This window comes from Sus scrofa, chromosome 18, assembly GCF_000003025.6.
Source record: "Sus scrofa isolate TJ Tabasco breed Duroc chromosome 18, Sscrofa11.1, whole genome shotgun sequence".
In the NCBI taxonomy this organism is placed as follows: domain Eukaryota; kingdom Metazoa; phylum Chordata; class Mammalia; order Artiodactyla; family Suidae; genus Sus; species Sus scrofa.
Genome location: NC_010460.4, coordinates 41,940,821 through 41,958,247, shown reverse-complemented (window position 1 = coordinate 41,958,247; position 17,427 = coordinate 41,940,821). Strand labels below are relative to the sequence as shown.

The 17,427-nt window shown below is 58.1% G+C and overlaps 1 protein-coding gene across 9 annotated transcripts in view; it reads left to right on the top strand.

Moving 5' to 3' along the window:
- The window catches only part of ADCYAP1R1 (adenylate cyclase activating polypeptide 1 (pituitary) receptor type I), a 57,148-nt gene that overhangs the window by 14,080 nt on the left and 25,641 nt on the right, over positions 1-17,427 (top strand). For all 9 annotated transcript variants that reach the window (XM_021078469.1, XM_021078471.1, XM_021078474.1 and 6 more), the window contains 6 exon segments: positions 9,417-9,524; positions 12,030-12,050; positions 13,282-13,323; positions 15,951-16,060; positions 16,665-16,762; positions 17,203-17,335. In XM_021078469.1, the coding sequence (XP_020934128.1) occupies positions 9,417-9,524; positions 12,030-12,050; positions 13,282-13,323; positions 15,951-16,060; positions 16,665-16,762; positions 17,203-17,335 (512 nt within the window).

The window sequence follows — 17,427 nt, the reverse complement described above, 5'->3', positions numbered from 1 at the left end:
CCTTTGATGGTTCCAGATTTTTGCTCTTAACCACTAGACTGCATTGCGGCTCAGAACGAAGGGAGGAGATAGCCTCCACCCCCCACGCCAGCCCCGCTTTCGCCCTGGCTGCAGTGAAAGGTCACAGGGCAGAGGAAGTTGAAACGAGGCTGGAGAGAGAGGATTTGGGAGGGAAGGGCCTTCCACATGCCCCCAGAGGCCTGCACTTTTCTTGGCTACAAAAGGCCAGAGGGCATTTGTGTTTCTAAGGGCCTGGGGTGGCTTGAGGCCTTAGCCTCCAGTAACCTGCTGAGCCTCGTGGCCCCAGGCCCAGCTCCAGCTTTGTAGAAGGAGAGGGGAGGTTGAGGAGGGTCTGGGGGGCTTACTTCAGGCCTGCAGGTGGCAGGGGCTCTTTCCCACAGGCTGAGGTTAGAGGAGCCTCATGGTGAGGGGACTTGAGAGCAGGGGGCATCTGGGGGCCCTCCAGCGCAGAAGTTCTGGGGGATGTTGGCTGTGCTCTCAGCTGTCAGGGGAGGGTGGCTGGGCCCCAACACTGGCCTAAGGCTGGGTCCATGGGCATCCTCGGCTTCAGATTCAAAAGGCTTGTGACGTATGGGCAGCGATCTGGTCCCATGGCTCTGAGAGCCTCTGGGGGTGTTTGAAAATGCAGGTGGTTGGGCCCTCCCCACACCAATGTGATCGGTATTTGGGTGGCTGGGTGGCAGGGGCAGGGGCGGTGGCGGTGGCGGGGGGCTTGTATGTATTAAGAGCCTCCAGACGATTCTAAAGTGTATCCAACTTTGAGAGACACTGATTTGGCCAGAGACTAGCATCCGCCAGGGAACTCATGTCAACTCGGTGGGAGAGAAGCCCCCAGGGTCCAGGCAAACCTGGCTGGGAGCCAGGAGTCCAATCCAACTACAACTGAGAATCAGAAGCTGTGCATTATGGTCTTAGTGTCTGAGCTGGGGTGAATTGAGAGAGGCCAGCCCTCCTGCTGCACACCCTTCTCTGCACCTGCCCTGCCCTTCTGTCCCAAGCACATGTGCCATGCACAGAACACTAGCCAGGGGTCAGCCATTGTCGCTGAAACACAAAAGAAAATCTGTCAGCTTGTTCCAGGGACTGAGTGTGAATTTACAGCAATGCTCTTTGTGTGTGTGTGTGTGTGTGTGTGTGTGTGTGTGTGTGTGTGTACACATACATATAGTCCTTATCTGTCCCCATGAGCTTTTAAATCCAGTAAAGCGAGTGCATTGGAATGAGGACAGTGATCGGTCAGAGGGGAGTTGTGTCTGTGGCATGTGTGTATAGTTGGGGTGGAGGGGTGTCTTCCAAGAGGGCACCTGCGTCCCCCCAAATCCTTATCCCTCACTGGTCCTGGGACCTCCACCCCGAAAAAAGAACAAGGGATGGAAGCCAAGGCACAGACAGAAGCTGGGGAGTGTCACCGGAGCTCCGTAGGCAGCTGAAGGGGGTAGAAAATATAGGTTTAACTAACTAACCAACTAAGAAAATACAGGTAAAATAATGGACAGTGAAAGCCAGCTTTCTGTCTGCGTGGTTTTGGCCACAGTATCCTTGGCAGGTTTTAAAGATGTTGATTGGGACTGTGGCTGAGGCAATACATTTAGCGGTTTTGTCCCTCATTCCAGACCCCTGAATGCTCAGTGAAACTTGAGACAGCACCAAGGCCGGCTCCGTCATGTGACGCACGGAGAGGCTGAGGCCAGGGGTGGCCGGCACTAGCCAAGTCCCACCGAGGACCGGAGCCAGCTCTGGTCTGCTGTCCCATCCAGGGAGTGTCCTTTGTGCCACGGTGCTCTTATGCCCAGAGACAGGGAGAAGGGATTTCTGTGCGTGGGAGATGGCATCTCCACTCTGGAGCATCCTGGGGCCCACGCAGGGCACAGGACTGCCTGCTGGGATGCTTTGTGCTCTTGGCTCAGCCCAGGCGGCCAGCCTGCCCAGGGTAAGCCCGGCCAAGCACCTCCTATTTGTGGGGCTGTGGGCTTGCTTCAGCCTGGAGGCTTCCCTGCATTTAAGTGGGCTAGTGACTCCCACAGTAGGTCCCCGCCTCATACTCTGGAGAAGACGGGAGAGGAAGGCCTGCTGCGGCCTTGGCAGGGGCAGGAGGGAAGACAAGAAAGCCTGCTCATTGCAATTCTGACCCAGCCTCCGGGGCCGGCCCTGGGTACAGAGTGCGTGTCCCAGCCCCCACCTCCACCCTCATCAGAAGAGGCCTGGAGGAGGGAGGGGGACCGCTGCGAGGCTGGGCCCAGGCTCCCCATCCTTGAAGGGAGATCGGCTTCTTGTCTACACCTCCCAGCTGCCCTGAGACGGAACAGAACCCCAGCGTGGGGAAGGAGAGGGGCCTGCGGGAACCCTGGCTCTGAGCAACTCATTTCCCAGATCTGACAAAGGGTACTGTTTCTGTCCAAACCTGTTTCCCTTTAGTTCTGTAATTCTCAGACTTGAGCCTGCATGGGAACCTTCCGGAAGGCTTGGTAAAACCCAGACTGCTGGACGCAGCCCCTGAGTTTCTGATTTTTGTGGTCCAGGTGCAGCCTGAGCATCTGCATCCCTGGCCGGCTCCCAGGGGCGGGCGTCCCGCTCTGGGGTCTGTGCCTTGAGAACCACTGACGTCCAAAGGGAGGGCTGCCTCTTTAGTCCTCTCTCTGCCCGCCTCGCACCGAAGTCACAGCTGGCTCTCATTTTATGGGTCAGAAACATTGGCCATAAAGTAAATTTCAGTAAATGGAATCATTTTTTACCCTTGAACTGCATGCTGAAAGGTGAGGCGTGTTCTAACAGTACCCAGGCGTTCTCGGGCAGCTTCTCAGAGGGAGGACTGCGCCTTTGTCTGAGTCCCCTTAGCGCCCCTGGTCTCATGGGTTTTGAACACTGTGTGGAGCTGGACAGAATCATCACCATGACAACCCGAGATTAGCTCCTGATTTTGTTCCATTCGAGGCTAATGGCTCTTGCATCCTCTGTCCGTTCAACCTGCCAGAGTGGGCTTTGCCCCTCCTGCTGTCACAAGGCACTGCCTCTCCTTGGCTGCTTTGTGGCTAAGTGTCTCAGCGGGAGCAGCCCCGGCCCAGCCCTCTGCCCGGCAGCACCCCCGCCACCCCCGGGGCCTGAATTCCTAAGTTCCATTGAGGCCTCCGGGAGGGACTGGCTGAGCCAGGAGGGCCAGGCAGGCTTCTTGTGGAATTGGGCCACAAGAGGAGGTGACTGGGGGGGCTTGGGGGGTGTCAGAGTGGAGAGGTCTCCCCGGGAGGGGACCCATTCCGAGTTGCTCTGCACGGGGGAACCTTCCTGACCTCGCGGCAGCGTCCGATGCACTTGATCGTTTCTTCCTTGAAGCAGGCTTTCCTGCTGCCGTGTCACCCACCTCTCCTGGCTTTCCCTGCCTTTCTGGGCAGCCCTCCTCAGTCTTCTCTGCTGGCTCCTCTTCTGAGATCCCTCTCACGGGCGGTAGCATCACGGTCACGGCCCAACATAGCACCCCTGTACTGAGCACCCCACATTCTCCTTCCCTAGTTTTCACATCCCTTCCGAGTGCCAGACTTTCCTCCAGCTGCGCGTGTGAAATCCAGCTCCGCTTGGCTCTTTGCATCATCTCAGACGGAACATACCCCAGAGGACACGCTTGAGTTCCATCACGCCGCATTCCCTCTGCCACGTGCTTCTCACCCCGACGTCCCCGCGCTGGCGAATGGCTCAGCCCCTCAGACCCAGGTGCCATCCCTGGTGCCTGGGTCCCCATCACTAGTCAGGGCAGCCTCGAGCGTGCTGCGGTAACAAATGGGCCTTATCGTCTCAGAGACTTGGCGCCGTAACCTTTGTCTCTTAACACACGTCCCAGGCCAGCGTGGCTGGCGGAGGTGAGAGGTGGGGTTTGAGTCCGTCCTGTTCTCCGAGCCCCAGGCTCCTTTCACCTAGAAGCACTGCCGCTCCTGACGTGAGGCCTCCAAGGCTGCTGCGGAGGAGGGGGGAGAGCAGCGCCGGGTCTGTGACGGATGTCTGCGTCCAGGTTGTCACTTCCTCCCACTTTCCGTGGGCGAGTGTTCAGTCACGGGAGAGGGGTGAGCACCGGCGCTCTCGGGCACACTCGCCCGTCTGTCCCCAAGCCCTCTCAGTCCTGCCTCCAGACTCTCCTTCACAGACGCCTCTCCATCTCGTCTGCCACGGGCTCCACGTTGAGCCCCTCCACCTTCCCCTGGACGCCGGCCACATCCCGGCGACGTGTCTCCATGTTTGCCTTCCTGCTCTTGAAATATGTGACCTTCCCCCACAGCGGAATCTGATCATAGGACACCTTGTCTTAAAACCGGTGTGTGGGAGGCCGAACGATGTCCCCACAAAGATGCCCACGTCCTCATCCCCAGAGCCGGTGAATGTGTGGCCTTAAGTGGTAAAAGGGCCTTAGGAGGTATAATTAAGATTCTTAAGATGCGGAGAGTATGCGGGATCATTCTGATGGCTCCAGTGTAGTCACAACCATCCTTACATGTGAAAGGAGGTGGCAGGAGCCAGAGAACAAGAGAGATTTGAGGAGGTGGTGCTACTGGCTTGGAGGATGGAGAAGGGGGCTGTGGGGAGGCGGAGGGGGGGGGTCTCCCGAATCCGGAAAAGATTCAGATTCTCTCCTCCTGCCTCCAGAAGAAATGCTGACACCTTGATTTTGGCCCAGGGAGACCCACTGCAGGTTTCTGACCTCCAGAATGATAAGAAATTGGGTCATGTTAAGCCCCGACGTTTGCTTTGTTTTAGCTGCAGCAGGAACGTAGTACCCCCTGCGAGGTCTTCTCTTAGCGTTTGACGTTAAATCCAGACTCAGTCCAGACTCTAAGCTCTTTGCGGGCAGAGACCAGGGCTTATTCACGCCAGGGTTGCGCTTCGGGGTCTGCCTCATAATAGGCCCTTGATATTTCTTGACTAATGAGTGAAGAAGAGGAGGAGATGGGGAAGGAGAATAAAGGTAAAGGAGGGATGGGGAGGGGAGAAAGGCTGCTTGACATCTTCCAGCCCCAGCCGAGCAAAGCGCTGTTGGGACTGGTGTCGGAAACAGATGGGGACAGAGGGGCTGTAGGTGTCCTGTGGGCGTGGAAGGAAAGTGAATCGCTGTCCTTAGAAAAACCCAGGGTGCGCTCTCAGAACCTACATCCTGTCCTTGTCTCCCTAGAAGGCGATCCTGGGGGGATTCAGCTCCAAGGCTCTGAAGACCAGAGCAGACCCTACCAGGAGGGGAGAGGAGACACCCCATGTCTCTTCCCAACTGGGCCAGGCTGGGGGTGATAACTGCAGGACAGAGGAGCACAGGGTGTCCTGGGAAGCCCCCAGGAGGGGCCCCGAGTCTCCTGTGACCCCATGGATACAGGCCAGAGGGAGTGGGTGAATGGCTGAGAGCTCCCGATGGGGTCAGGGACCTTGTCCCCAAAGCAAAACTACTCCTCTGCTCACATTTCTGACGGTGAATGTGTGGGTGCACCACACCGAGTAATTCTCATTCGCTGCGGCCCCCACTGCAGTCCCCATCATTTAATTCAGTGCTGACACGAACCATCAGGAGTTATTAGTGCAGACACTGCAAGTTAAGGGTCAGTTTCACCAGACTGGTCTCCCATTACAGAGGCCAGTTGCACCTCATGGCTGCCCAGGTACCGACACTTCAGTCTGATGTGGGTACAAATCAGGGGTTCCCCTGGCCTCCTCCTCAGGCTCAATAATTTGCTCTGGTGGCTCACAAAGTTCAGGGGAACTCCTTTCCCAGTTTCCTATAGAAGATTTTAAAGGTTACAGATGCCCAGATGAAGAGGAACAGAGGGTGAGGTCCAGAGACTCTCCAAGTCTCTATGGAGTTGGGATGGCACCACCCTCCTGCCACATGGGTGTGTTTGCCAGCCCCCGAAGCTCTCCAAAACCCTTGCTTAGGAGTTTTATGGAGGTTCCATTAGGTGTGCATGATTGATTAAAGCATTGGCCCTTGGTGAGTAACTGCAATTCCAGCCCCCTCTCTGCTCCTTCAGGGTTGAGAGGTGGGGCTGCAAGTTCCAGTTCCCTAGTCACTTAGACCGTTGGGCAGGGGACCAGCCCCTATCTGTCCTCCAAGAGTCACTTCATTAGCAGAAACCGAGGTGTGGCCAAAAGGGCGTTATGAATAACAAAAGGCCTCTGACACCATCGCTCAGGATGTGCCCAGGGTTTTAGGAATCTGGGATGAAGACTGACTACATAGCTTTGATTATATCACAATATCACAGTCTCCTAAACCCAGACACTGGAATCGGGCCCTGGAGTTTTGGGTCCTGGATTTAGGCTTCCTACCTGCCCTGGTGCTCCAGGAATTGCTCCTGGGACCTTTGTCTATGAAGGGGACTCGAGCTGGGAACCAGGAGGACCTCCAGAGTGTGGCAGGCCGTGGGGCGGGGTGATGGGACCTTGGCAGATGCCCCTGCAGGAAGCTGGTCCCAGCAGTGGGGCAGGGAAGACAACCCTAGCCTCCCAGCCATCCTTCTGGGTGCCAGCAGGTCCCTGGTGAATCTCTCCCAGATTTGAGCTCTAGTCACTCAGAGTTGCGAGCACCCTCAGAGACACCCAGCCCTCCCTGTGCACAGAGGGAAACCGAGTCAGGCCAGAGGGGCTGGAACCTGCCAGAACCATGCAGCGAGCCCTTGGCAGGGCTCGGGTCTGTGGCTGCCTTGCCGACGTGGAGGGGCCCTCAGCCTTTCCCTCCCGCTGCTTTCCAGCACCAACATCTTACGTGTGTTTTCTCCACTCCTGGCCCTGGGCTCGACGGGCCCTGGCACATGGTGGATGCTCAGTAAATAGTCGTTAAGAGGATGGATCCCTGCCCTGCCTCCACACCCCTGACCTTCAACCTGGAGCCCTTCCCCCACTGCGTCATCCCCACCTGAGCCCCGCATCCCTCCCTGCCCCTCAGCCCTCCTGACTGTGCTCGCGCCATCTAAGGTGTCCTGGGCCTCAGGAACGTCAGCTGGCACTAGCAGCTGGCTGTGCCAGGGCCTAGTGTTCCACATTAAGGGAACATCTGTTGGCTGGGGCTCTCAGGGCATGGGCCAGGCACGGCCGCGCTCCACAGCCATTCCATGGTCAGCATGGGCCACGGCGGCCAAAGATGTCCTGTTAGGTCTCTTTCAAGGACACGTTGTCGTGATCATCCGCAGGCCAGTTAGAGTCCTGCCGTCACGGGTGGACAGGAATCATCAGTGACAGGCCGGGGACCCAGCCCCCTCCATGTGGCCCCCCAGCGTCTTTGTCATCTTGGTTCCTGGTCCTCCGAGCCTCCTGTGGCACTTCTGGCTCCCAGACTCACTCGGGAGCAGGGTTCTCTAGGCTGATGTGACCGCATGTGAACTCTGAAGTAGCCAGGGCCGAGCTCTGAGAGAGGGAGGGAGTTCTGCCCCTGGGCGCTCTGGGTGCCTGCGGGTCCACACAGCATCCAAAACGGGCCCCAGCAGAGAGGCTGTGGGCTCACGAGGCCCGCCCCCGGCCCCCATCCCTGCCCAGCGCCTGCCCGGGCTTCCTCTGGGTCTGTCTCTGGTCCTCCGCTGGCCTCTCTCCTCACCTTTAGGGCTCTGTTTCATCTCTCTGCCTGGGGCTCTCTCGGGGGAATGGTTTGCACCTAATTGAAGTAATGAAGTTAATGCTAAGAACAAGGGCACCTGCACTGAGCCTTCCCACCGCTCTCCTGAGAGCTTTGCACGTGTAAACTCGGGAATCCTCCCAGAGGCCCGTGGGCTGGGACCCGCTCTGGCTGTCCCTTGCCTGACAGAGAATCCTTCTCCAAAGCCCTCATGTATAAGACCGCCCAGCAGAACGTGGTCCCTTTCCTGAGCCTCTGCTCCCGGGCCCGCCCCGCGGCTGCCTCCCTTCTCTGCCTTTCCCCGCTCGTGGTTACATCACTACGCACGTCCTCGACGTTCCTGGAAGATGTGGGGTTCCCTGCTCTGTGCTCCTCTCACGTCCTTCTCTTGGGTGAACGCTCATCCCCCAGCCTCACCTGCAGCCCCTGTGCCAGGCTTTAGGTTCTGTGTTAGGGAGCTGAGGTGATAGCACTGCCAGATCCTAGTGGTGGCTGCGTGACCCTGCCAGGTCGTCCTTTGCGGGGACTCACAGTCCCAGGTGTGGGGCGGGGTGCAGCTGTAACCACAGCCCGGGGGGAAGGTGGTTAGCCTTTAGCCAGTGGGGCATCAGGGAGGGAAACCAGGGCACAGATTCCACAAATACTTGGAGGGCAAACAGCAGGACTTGCTCACCGACTGGGTATGGAGCGTGAAGAAGAAGCAGACAAAGCAAGGATGACTCCAGGGCTCTGGGGGGGACCGAGACAGGAGATTGGGTTTGTAGAAGATGCCGAGCTGAGCCTTGGGCACGCCGCGCATGGGTTGTCTTGGGCCTTTTAAGGCAGGGCTCTCCAGCGGGCACTGGCTATGGGAGGCAGCCCTCAGGTTGTGCAGGAGACGGGGTTGGGAGTTGCCTGTGTAATTCTGTCCTCAAGTCCATGACCCCAGCGATCCCATCGGAGGTGAGTGGGGCAAGGGGCCGAGGGCAGGGCAGATGCCAGCACCCGCGTTCCGTCAGGGTGGGCAGGGCAGGGCCCAGCCAGTAAGGAAGAAGAGGTTGCTGATGGGGAGGCGAGAGGCATCTCAGTGGAGTCAGGTGGCGTCCGACGAGGGGAGGGGAGGGGAGGGGAGGAGGTGGCAACAGGAGCGTAGAGAACTCCCACCGCAGAGGAGCGGCAGGGGCTGGAAAGAGGAGTCAGAGGGGCCGCCAAGCCCCCTTACATCTGAAAATCTGATTGTCAAGCTTTACCCCTTCGTCTATCTCACAGTTCATATCCAAGGAGTCACCAGTCTTAATAATTGTTTTTTAAATAGATTTTTAATTTTTTGTTATAGTTGATTTACAATGTCATGCCAATTTCTGCTGTAAAGCTGATTCCTAAACAGCTCTCAGTTTGTCCTGGTGCCTCTCCATCCCTCAGTGCTCAGCTGATCCGACGTGCCCCCCGCTCCACTGCAGTGGCCTCTGAGGCGGTCCCAGCCTCCTACCACTTCATGCTCTGAATCCTTTCATAGTTCGGGGCCTTGGCTGTGCAGACCTCTGCCTGGCTCTCCATGCGGCCAATTTGTGCTCCTCCTTCAGGTCCCAGCTCCGTGCCATCTCCCTGCTCCTGACCTGCCTTGAAAGACGGGGCTGGGGGTGGGGGGCGGAGCAGCATCCTCAGGCCAGCCTGTTCCTGCCCCTCCTCCAGGGGGGAGCACCCACTGAGGAGGCCCGTCTAAAGCTGTTGCCACAGTGATGCGGAACCTGGGGACGTGGGGAAGCTGGTGCAGCGAGCCTGTGCGTGTGGGTGGGGCTGGGGGTGGGGTGCTGGACGCCCTGTCACCATGGCTCCCTTCCCACAGGCTGCCCTGGGATGTGGGACAACATCACGTGTTGGAAGCCAGCCCACGTGGGTGAGGTGGTCCTCGTCAACTGCCCGGAACTCTTCCGAATCTTCAACCCAGACCAAGGTGGGTTTCTGCCGGGGCATCTTCAGGCCATGCTCGGTCCAGCCTGCTCCCCACACTCGGACCCCCGGCTTTCCTGGGAGACAGACACCCAGGACACAGGTGCTTCTCAGGCAGATGTTTCCCGTCCCAGAGCTCACGTGCTGGAGATGCAGTTACAGACCCTCGTGCCCACAGGGCCACAGATGTGGCTTCCTGGGCTCCCCAGTGTGGACCATCACCTACCCAGCTGGGGACCTCGAGCAGGGCATTCACCCCTCTGTCCCCACCCCACCCCCGCTTCCCAGTCTGAGGTCTGTCAGAGGGGAATGTGGTGTGGTGACTGTGGGAAACCAAGGAGAAGGTGCCGGTGGAAGTGCCTTAGCACCACCGGGCTCGTGTTCATGGTCAGTGGTGAGTGTCAGCTGATGTTATTCCCCTTCAGCCTCAAACAGAGACTCTCAGAGGCCCTCGGGGGACTGGACACGAGACCCTCGCCCGCATCCACACTGGCACGCCCGCTGAGATGTGGGCCCAGGGCTCCAGACCCCCACATTTGCTCAGCAGACCCTTGTGTTTGTTGAGCAACGTGTGTTCATTTCCTTGCTGCTCTTAGGCAGCTGAGAGGGCTCCGGAGAGAAGGAGTGGGGGTCCCCCGGGGTGGCCCATGGAGAGGACGCGGCAACGCGAAAGCTGGTGGTCAGTGGCTTGGGGGTGCTGACTCGGGTGGTAGTGTGAGGGCACCCACTCTGCTGGGAAGGGAAGAGCTAAGTTTGGAGTGTGCCGGATTTGCTGTCCCAGGGGCCACTGAAGTGTCCTGGAGAGCCTCAGGGGCCCCACGCCTATTTGGGAGTCTTTGGGGCGGGCGGTGGCTGAGCTTCAGGGTACAGGGGTGTGGGGCAGCAGAGAGAGGGCAGTGCTTTGCCTACAGGCACTGAGTGACTGCCCCTCCACGGGGAGGGCTCTGAAGGGAAGGCGTTCCCGGGGTTTGGATGTGAGGCTGCTTGGCGTCCTGTGCCTGTACCTGCCTTGGCCTTCCTCCCGGAGGGCTGGCGGCTGAGCAGTCCACACTGACACTGGGAGGGGCCTGGAGCCAGCCCCGGGCCACCCGCCCTGTTGGTGTCAGGGAGGCAGGGGGACAAGCCGGGGGCACGTCGTTAGGCTGGACTGGCAGGGGTCATGGGCAGGGCTCTGAGAACTGTCCTCCCAACCCCCGACTGCTGAGCCCTGACCTGGCGCCTTGGTTTGAGGGGGACAGAGGGCGGGGGCTCTCGAGGGGAGTAGAAGGTCTGAAACACATGTATGGCCATGCACAGGTCCCTTGAGACCTAGGCCTCTGCTTCCTCCTTCACCTGTTTAAGGCTTCAGCCAGAGTCCTTCTAGAAGTAGACAGTTTGCAAGCTCCACTGCCCTGCAGAATCCTGCCTGCTCCTGTCCCCGAGCCCGACTGTGGGTAGAGCAAATGCTCTCACACCGGAAGTCCTGAAACAGCCTTGACGCTGCCTGGAGGAGAGGGTGCTTGCGGGAGGTGGCAGAGGGAGAATATGGCAGCATCTCGGGGAGGAGAGGGGGCAGGCCCTGTCTCTGGCTCCCCTTCTAAGACCAGAGGAGGCAGGGATTAGCTATACTGTCCCCCCTCTAGCCTTCCCCAGCTTCCCTTCTGGGGCCTTTAGCCACACACACCCCTCCAGACCTGCCAGCCTCGCAGGAGGGTGGCAGTCAAACTCTCCCATGCTGATGGCATGGGGACAGGCTGTGACCCAGTGCAGGGTGGGAAGTGCTGAAGGGAGAGATGCAGCGTGAATGGTGGGATGGCAGGAGATATGGCAGCAGGTGAGTCCGCTGAATTTCTAATTCATTCCTATAGAAGCCAACTTAATCCCTTCCTCCGTTCTTGCACCCCTTTTATTCATTTATTTAAGTTTATGGATCATCTACTCTGGGTCAGGTACCAGGGCAAGACCACTTCTTTTTAGCCACAGAAAAAGGGCAAAATGAATCAGCAGTAAAATAAGATTTTCCTAAAATGAACTTTCTTTCAGACTTTCGATCCCTTTGGCAATTGCACAATGCATGTGTTATTTACACCTGCTCCTTAATGGTTCATTAAGGCAGGGCCTTTTAGCATCTCCATTCACAAAGCTGGTAATCCAGCGAGACTCGCCTTAATGACTTGAAAAGTTGAGAACGGCATTTTTGGTTTTATTTCTTGGTTTCCAGGCCTGAATGTCGTGCTTGTTGTAATGGTCGTTGCTCTGCAGGTTGCTGGAGGTGCAGGAACACGATCTCGCTCCCCCTTTCAAATGCCTCTGATAGTTCTCTTGAACTGGGTTCCATTCTTGGAATAGAAGCCTCCAGCATCTGGCCCCTCCGCAGCTTGTTCTCCGCCTCTGGCCCCCCAGCCGAGCCTCTCTCCAGAGTCTGGGAGTGGGAAGGAGGGAGAAATAATCAGGGCCTGGGGAGCAGACTCCTTTTTAGCCCCTTTGCTCACCGCTCTGTTCTCTCTCTCTCTCTCTCTCTCTCTTTCAGTCTGGGAGACGGGAACCATCGGTAAGAGAAGCCTTGGAGGGGACAGACTGCTGATCATCTGTCCATCTGTCCATCCAGCGGGAGCCCAGCTCTGACTACTGGGAGTGGGTGGGGGCCAGGCTCTTTCATCCGTCATCCCTCCCCTCCCCCCTTGGCCATCTGGAGGTGGGGGGACACAGAAGGTGGAAGATGCAGCCCTAGGCCTCAGGATGCTCACGAGCTTGTTTGGGAAGATGGGGCTCACCTATGGATGGGTTAGCCAACAAGCCCACGTGTGCATAGGCACGTGGGTGTGTACGTGTGCAGGCCTGATCACGTGTGTGGGCCCACACAGACACTCACATCCCCAGGGCCTTGGAGTTGGAAGGTACAGCAAACTCCAGAGTAGCAGAGACCAAATCGGGCGGCTCACAGGCAGAATAACGAGGAGATGCGGGGGCTGGGGGGAGGGGTACTTCCTGGAGGAAGACAAGCCAGCTAGACTCCAGAAACGGGATTTTGAGAAGCAGAGGGGGAATGGGGATTCATTGCCAGTAGGGGGTTCAGCCTAAGAAAAGCGTGGAGGTGGGATAAAGAGTCAGGAGAGGAAGAGAAAAAATGTCTGAGAGGCAAGTGTTTGGAGCTCTGGGTTCCCTTTGATGAGAGCGGCCGAGATCAAGGGTTGAGCACCCCAGAAACCCAGGCTCAGGACCCACTTTGCTGTTCTATGTCCCTTTCTTGAAAAGGCCTAGTTAATGAACTTATTTACAAGAAAGAAATAGACTCACAGATGTAGAAAACAAACGTACGGTTACCGAAGGGGATGGTGAGGCGGGGGAGATAAATTAGGAGTTTGGAATTAGCATATGCACATTTATGTGTGTATGAAATAGATAAACAACAGGGCCTACAACAAAAGGGAAAGGCCCAGTTGTCCTCTTCCCCTCCTCGCCCCCTCTAGAGGGCCCCCCTCCTGACAATGACCGTTTCCTCTTCCGTGGTCCACTGGGGAGAACCGAGTCATGGGCCATCGTTAGCATCACAGAAATACAGAGCAAGTAAGACTGTCGCTGGAAGGTGCAGGGTGTCAGACAGGTGTGTGCGGCTGCGGTGTGCGCGGCTCCCTCTTGGCTGAGACCCCGTCTCCCCCCCAGCCTCCATCCCCCAGACCAGGGGCAGCCTTGGCCTCCCAGGGTGCAGAGGAAACGGCAGAGCAGCCTGCCAAGCTGATGGCTGACGGGGTGTTCTGACTCATGCCCTGTCTGTTTTGCAGGAGAGTTGGGTTTCGCTGATAGTAACTCCTTGGATCTCTCAGGTAAGGGGATGAGCTGGGGTTGGCCATGGGCTGGCTGGAGGGAGGGCGTCTGCGAACATGTGAGCTTGGGCCAGGCGCCGCCGCTCCCTGGCTGTGTGATCCTTGGCAGGTCGCTTTCCTTCTCTGAGAAAGCCATGAATTTTCTCCTTGGCACCTTGTCCTCAAGTGCTCGGACAAAACCCTGTGCGTGTCATTTCAGGGGAGGGCAGCTCTTAGTCAACGACTCGGACTGAATGGCCTTCGTGAGCTTTAACTCCCACGTGTAGAACAGCGGGTCCCAGACTTTCATTGGGAGCAGAGTCGCCTAGTGGGCTGCTTCAAACAAGGACCCCAGCCCCAGGGTCTCTGATTTAGTAGGTCTGGGGGTGGCCTGGGAATGTGCATTTCTGGCCAGTCTCCCAGGGTTCGTTGATGGGCTGGTCTGGCGAGGGCCCCCACCTCGAGAACCGCTGCCCCTGGGATTCTGTGCTTCTCCGAAGCTGCTCAGGCGAAACAGCCGGGGGAAGGAGGTGCAGCCACTGCAGGGTGTTGACAATCTGCAGAGTCCTCCACCTTCCGGAGACTTCTGTCAGAGCAGTAGAGTGGCGGACTCGTGAAGTAGTTCTGAACAAAGAGGTTTATCCTTTTCTGAGCCCACACCGCATTATAAAAGGAACAAAAAGAGAGAGGGAGAAAGACAATAAAAGAAAGGAAATGGCTTTTATCTAGGATACTTCTTTAAAAAAATTGTTTTTCAAAACAGCTTCCCTTTTCTCTTCCTGCCACCCTGATGTGGGCAAAGCGGGGGAGCCCTGGGGAGGGGAAGCGGCTTGCCCTGGGCCGTGATCCCCTAGGACGAGCAGACTTTCTGAAAGAAACGCTTGGAGGAACTTGGAAGGAGGTTGCAGAACAGCTTGAAATGCATTTGCTGGAAGGAAGAACTGTTCGGCATCAAACTGTGGGACAGCAGTGACCCTTCTCTCCCTGGGCCTGCCTGGCGTCCTCCTTACCCTGGGCCGTGGGACTCAATCTGAGCTGCGCTGGAGACCAGCGTCCCTGCTCTGGGCAGGGCTCTTTATGGCAGGGACACCCCCGCCCCTGCTGCTTCCCAAAGTCCCAGGAAATGCATTTCTGACTCTTGGCTGAAAAAACCAAACCAAAACACAAAAACTGGCCTTAGATGGTCCAACACGACCAACAAGGACACGAGGTTGGCAAAGCGGAGGGGGTCTCCTATCCCGGCCTCTGCCCTTGCCCCCTGTCCCTGAGCTCCCCAGAGGTCGTGGCCGTGAAGGGGGGATTCTTCCAGCGGCACAGATGCTGGAGCCCCTTTTCTCCAGATGCCGCTTGTATACAGTTCCGAGGCCTCTGAATCCTGTGAAAGGAAGAGCCATCCCCGTGTGTCCTAACTTGCCAGGTCACCTCCCGGGAAGCCAGTCTGGGAAGAGGGCGCAGGCTGGGGCCCCACTCGGGCTGGGCCGGAGGCCGAAGGGCTGCTCCTTTCTGCCCTCCCCGGGCACACAGGGTCCACCCTGGGGGGACAGTCAGGAGCGGGGAAGGTGAAGTGAGCCATCATTAAAGGCTAAGAGGCCGCAGGCGGGGCGGAAACCAGACTGGACTCCACTCTCCAGCCAGCAGATGACTCCTGCCTGCTCTGGGGTCCTACCAAATGGCTTTTAAAGTCGAGCAAAAGAAATTTAAAGGACATTAGTGACAGGAAACAGACCTCTAAACCTGAAAAGACAAAAGTGTTTTTTTGTTTAAGCCTAAATATGTATCTTAATAAGATCTGGCGCTGGGTTAATGGAGGTCTGGTCCTTGTTAATTAAGCAAAAGCCTCGCGGCCCCTCGACGTGGGGGATGGCGGCCGCTGGGAGGCCTGGAGCTCCTGGGGAGAGCATCACCTTGAGCTGAGTTTTCGGGGTGAGTCAGAGACGCCTGCTCCATATTCACTGGAAGCAACTCTCTGGGCCTGGAATCTGCACCTGTGATCCTAGGTCCCTTCTGCTCATCAACGTTTGACAAGTGCTGCCCCAGGGCGCAGGGGAGGGGCTCCGGCCTTTCCCCGGTGGGGAGAGAGGCTGGATTCATCCCGGCCCAGTCCCCTCACCCTTTGTTAAGAGATCAGTTTGCACCTTGTCTGCCCCCTGCCCCCGCCCCCTGCTGTCCCCCCATGTCCTTTGTACAAAGGCCGAGCCACCCCTGTTTCCCCTGGGACAGTGGAGGATCTCATGAAGTGTCAGTTGCCATGCTGCTTGGATGGGCACGTGGACTTCCAGGCATGCCCACTTAAGAAGTCATTTTTTTTTTTGTTGTTGTTGTTGTTGTTGCTATTTCTTGGGCCGCTCCCGCGGCATATGGAGGTTCCCAGGCTAGGGGTCAAATCGGAGCTGTAGCCACCGGCCTACGCCAGAGCCACAGCAACGCGGGATCCGAGCCGCGTCTGCAACCTACACCACAGCTCACGGCAACGCTGGATCGTTAACCCACTGAGCAAGGGCAGGGACGAACCCGCAACCTCATGGTTCCTAGTCGGATTCGTTAACCACTGCGCCACGACGGGAACTCCAAGAAGTCATTTCTGATTAAGAATTTCAGGGCACTCTTAAATCATGGCTGTGCCTCTCTGAGTCTTTGTTCTGCTGCAGACATGAGGGTGGTGAGCCGGAATTGCACGGAGGATGGATGGTCAGAGCCGTTCCCTCATTATTTTGATGCCTGTGGTTTTGATGAGTACGAATCTGAGACTGGGGACCAGGTGAGTGTCTGGCTTGCCTAGAGGTGGAGAGGGTGAGGCTGAGGAGGCAGGTGGAAGGGTGTTTCTGCCAGGGGCCTGGACTCTTGATGAACCTGCAGGAAGCTTGGGTCCCTCGGCAGCATTCATGAGCACCTGCCCTGTAGCCAAGCCAGATGGGCAAAGAGCAAGACTTTCATTCGCTCATTCTGGGCAGAGAAGCGACTGGTTTGCTGCCTGAGCTCCCCCAGCCCCCACCACATGTCGCCCACCTCCTTGGCTGCTCTTCCAGGACCCTCAGCCTTTCACAGGCCCACAATTGAAGGAGGTCAAGCTGGGCCCAGCAGGGGCCCTCCGGGTCTGTCTCCAGGCTCAGGCTGCTGCCTGGTATGACCAGTCCGTGCTCTTGCCCTCAGCAAGCAGAGCTTCTGCACTGTGCTGACGACACTGCAGCGGAGAGAAGGGGATGGGGCGTGGGGAGGGGTGATGCGGAGTGGAAGATCGAGATCGGCAAGAGGGGAAGAGAAGAGGCAGGAGCTGGTGGGCAGGCCCTGGCCCGGGAGGCTGGTGGGGGGGGGGCCCGGGCGGGCCTTAGGTGGAGCCCCGCATGTCCTGTGCTCTGCTCCAGGACTATTACTACCTGTCGGTGAAGGCCTTGTACACGGTTGGCTACAGCACGTCGCTTGTCACCCTCACCACTGCCATGGTCATCCTGTGCCGTTTCCGGTGAGCCCCCCGCCCCTCCAGCCAGCACAGCCGCCCCAGCTCGGAGCCCTTGCCCCACCCCTCCCACCCCCACTCCTCCCCGGGGGGTCAGCCCTGGAGGCCCCTTAGAAGGCATCGCCCCACCTCTAGGATAGGAGATGGCAAACGACCTCAGAGAGGGCAACTGACTTGTCCAGGGCCACACAGCAAGGCAGACTCTGGGCAGGAGACCTGTGTTCCTCTTTATCGTCCTGACCTGGATAAGGAGCCGTCCCGGGAGGGAGGGAGGGCTCTGGCCTGCTGGAGTTCGGGGCCAGGCAGTGGGGCCCTGGTGATGAGGGAGGGTGGGAAGAGGGGGGCCGTGCGGGTGGAGGGACGTGGGTCGGCCCTCCGTCCGCGGACCCCCGAGTGGAGGTGGAACGCTGTGGGCTTCCTCACCCGCTTCCTCCCCGCTGGTGTAGGAAGCTGCACTGCACCCGCAACTTCATCCACATGAACCTGTTCGTGTCGTTCATGCTGAGGGCCATCTCCGTCTTCATCAAAGACTGGATCCTCTACGCCGAGCAGGACAGCAACCACTGCTTCGTCTCCACTGTGAGTGCCCCGGGCCCCGCCAGGCCTGGCCCTGGCCGCCGTCTGGGCGTGTTCCTGCAGGTTAGGGCATCGACCGCAGGGAACACGGCAGT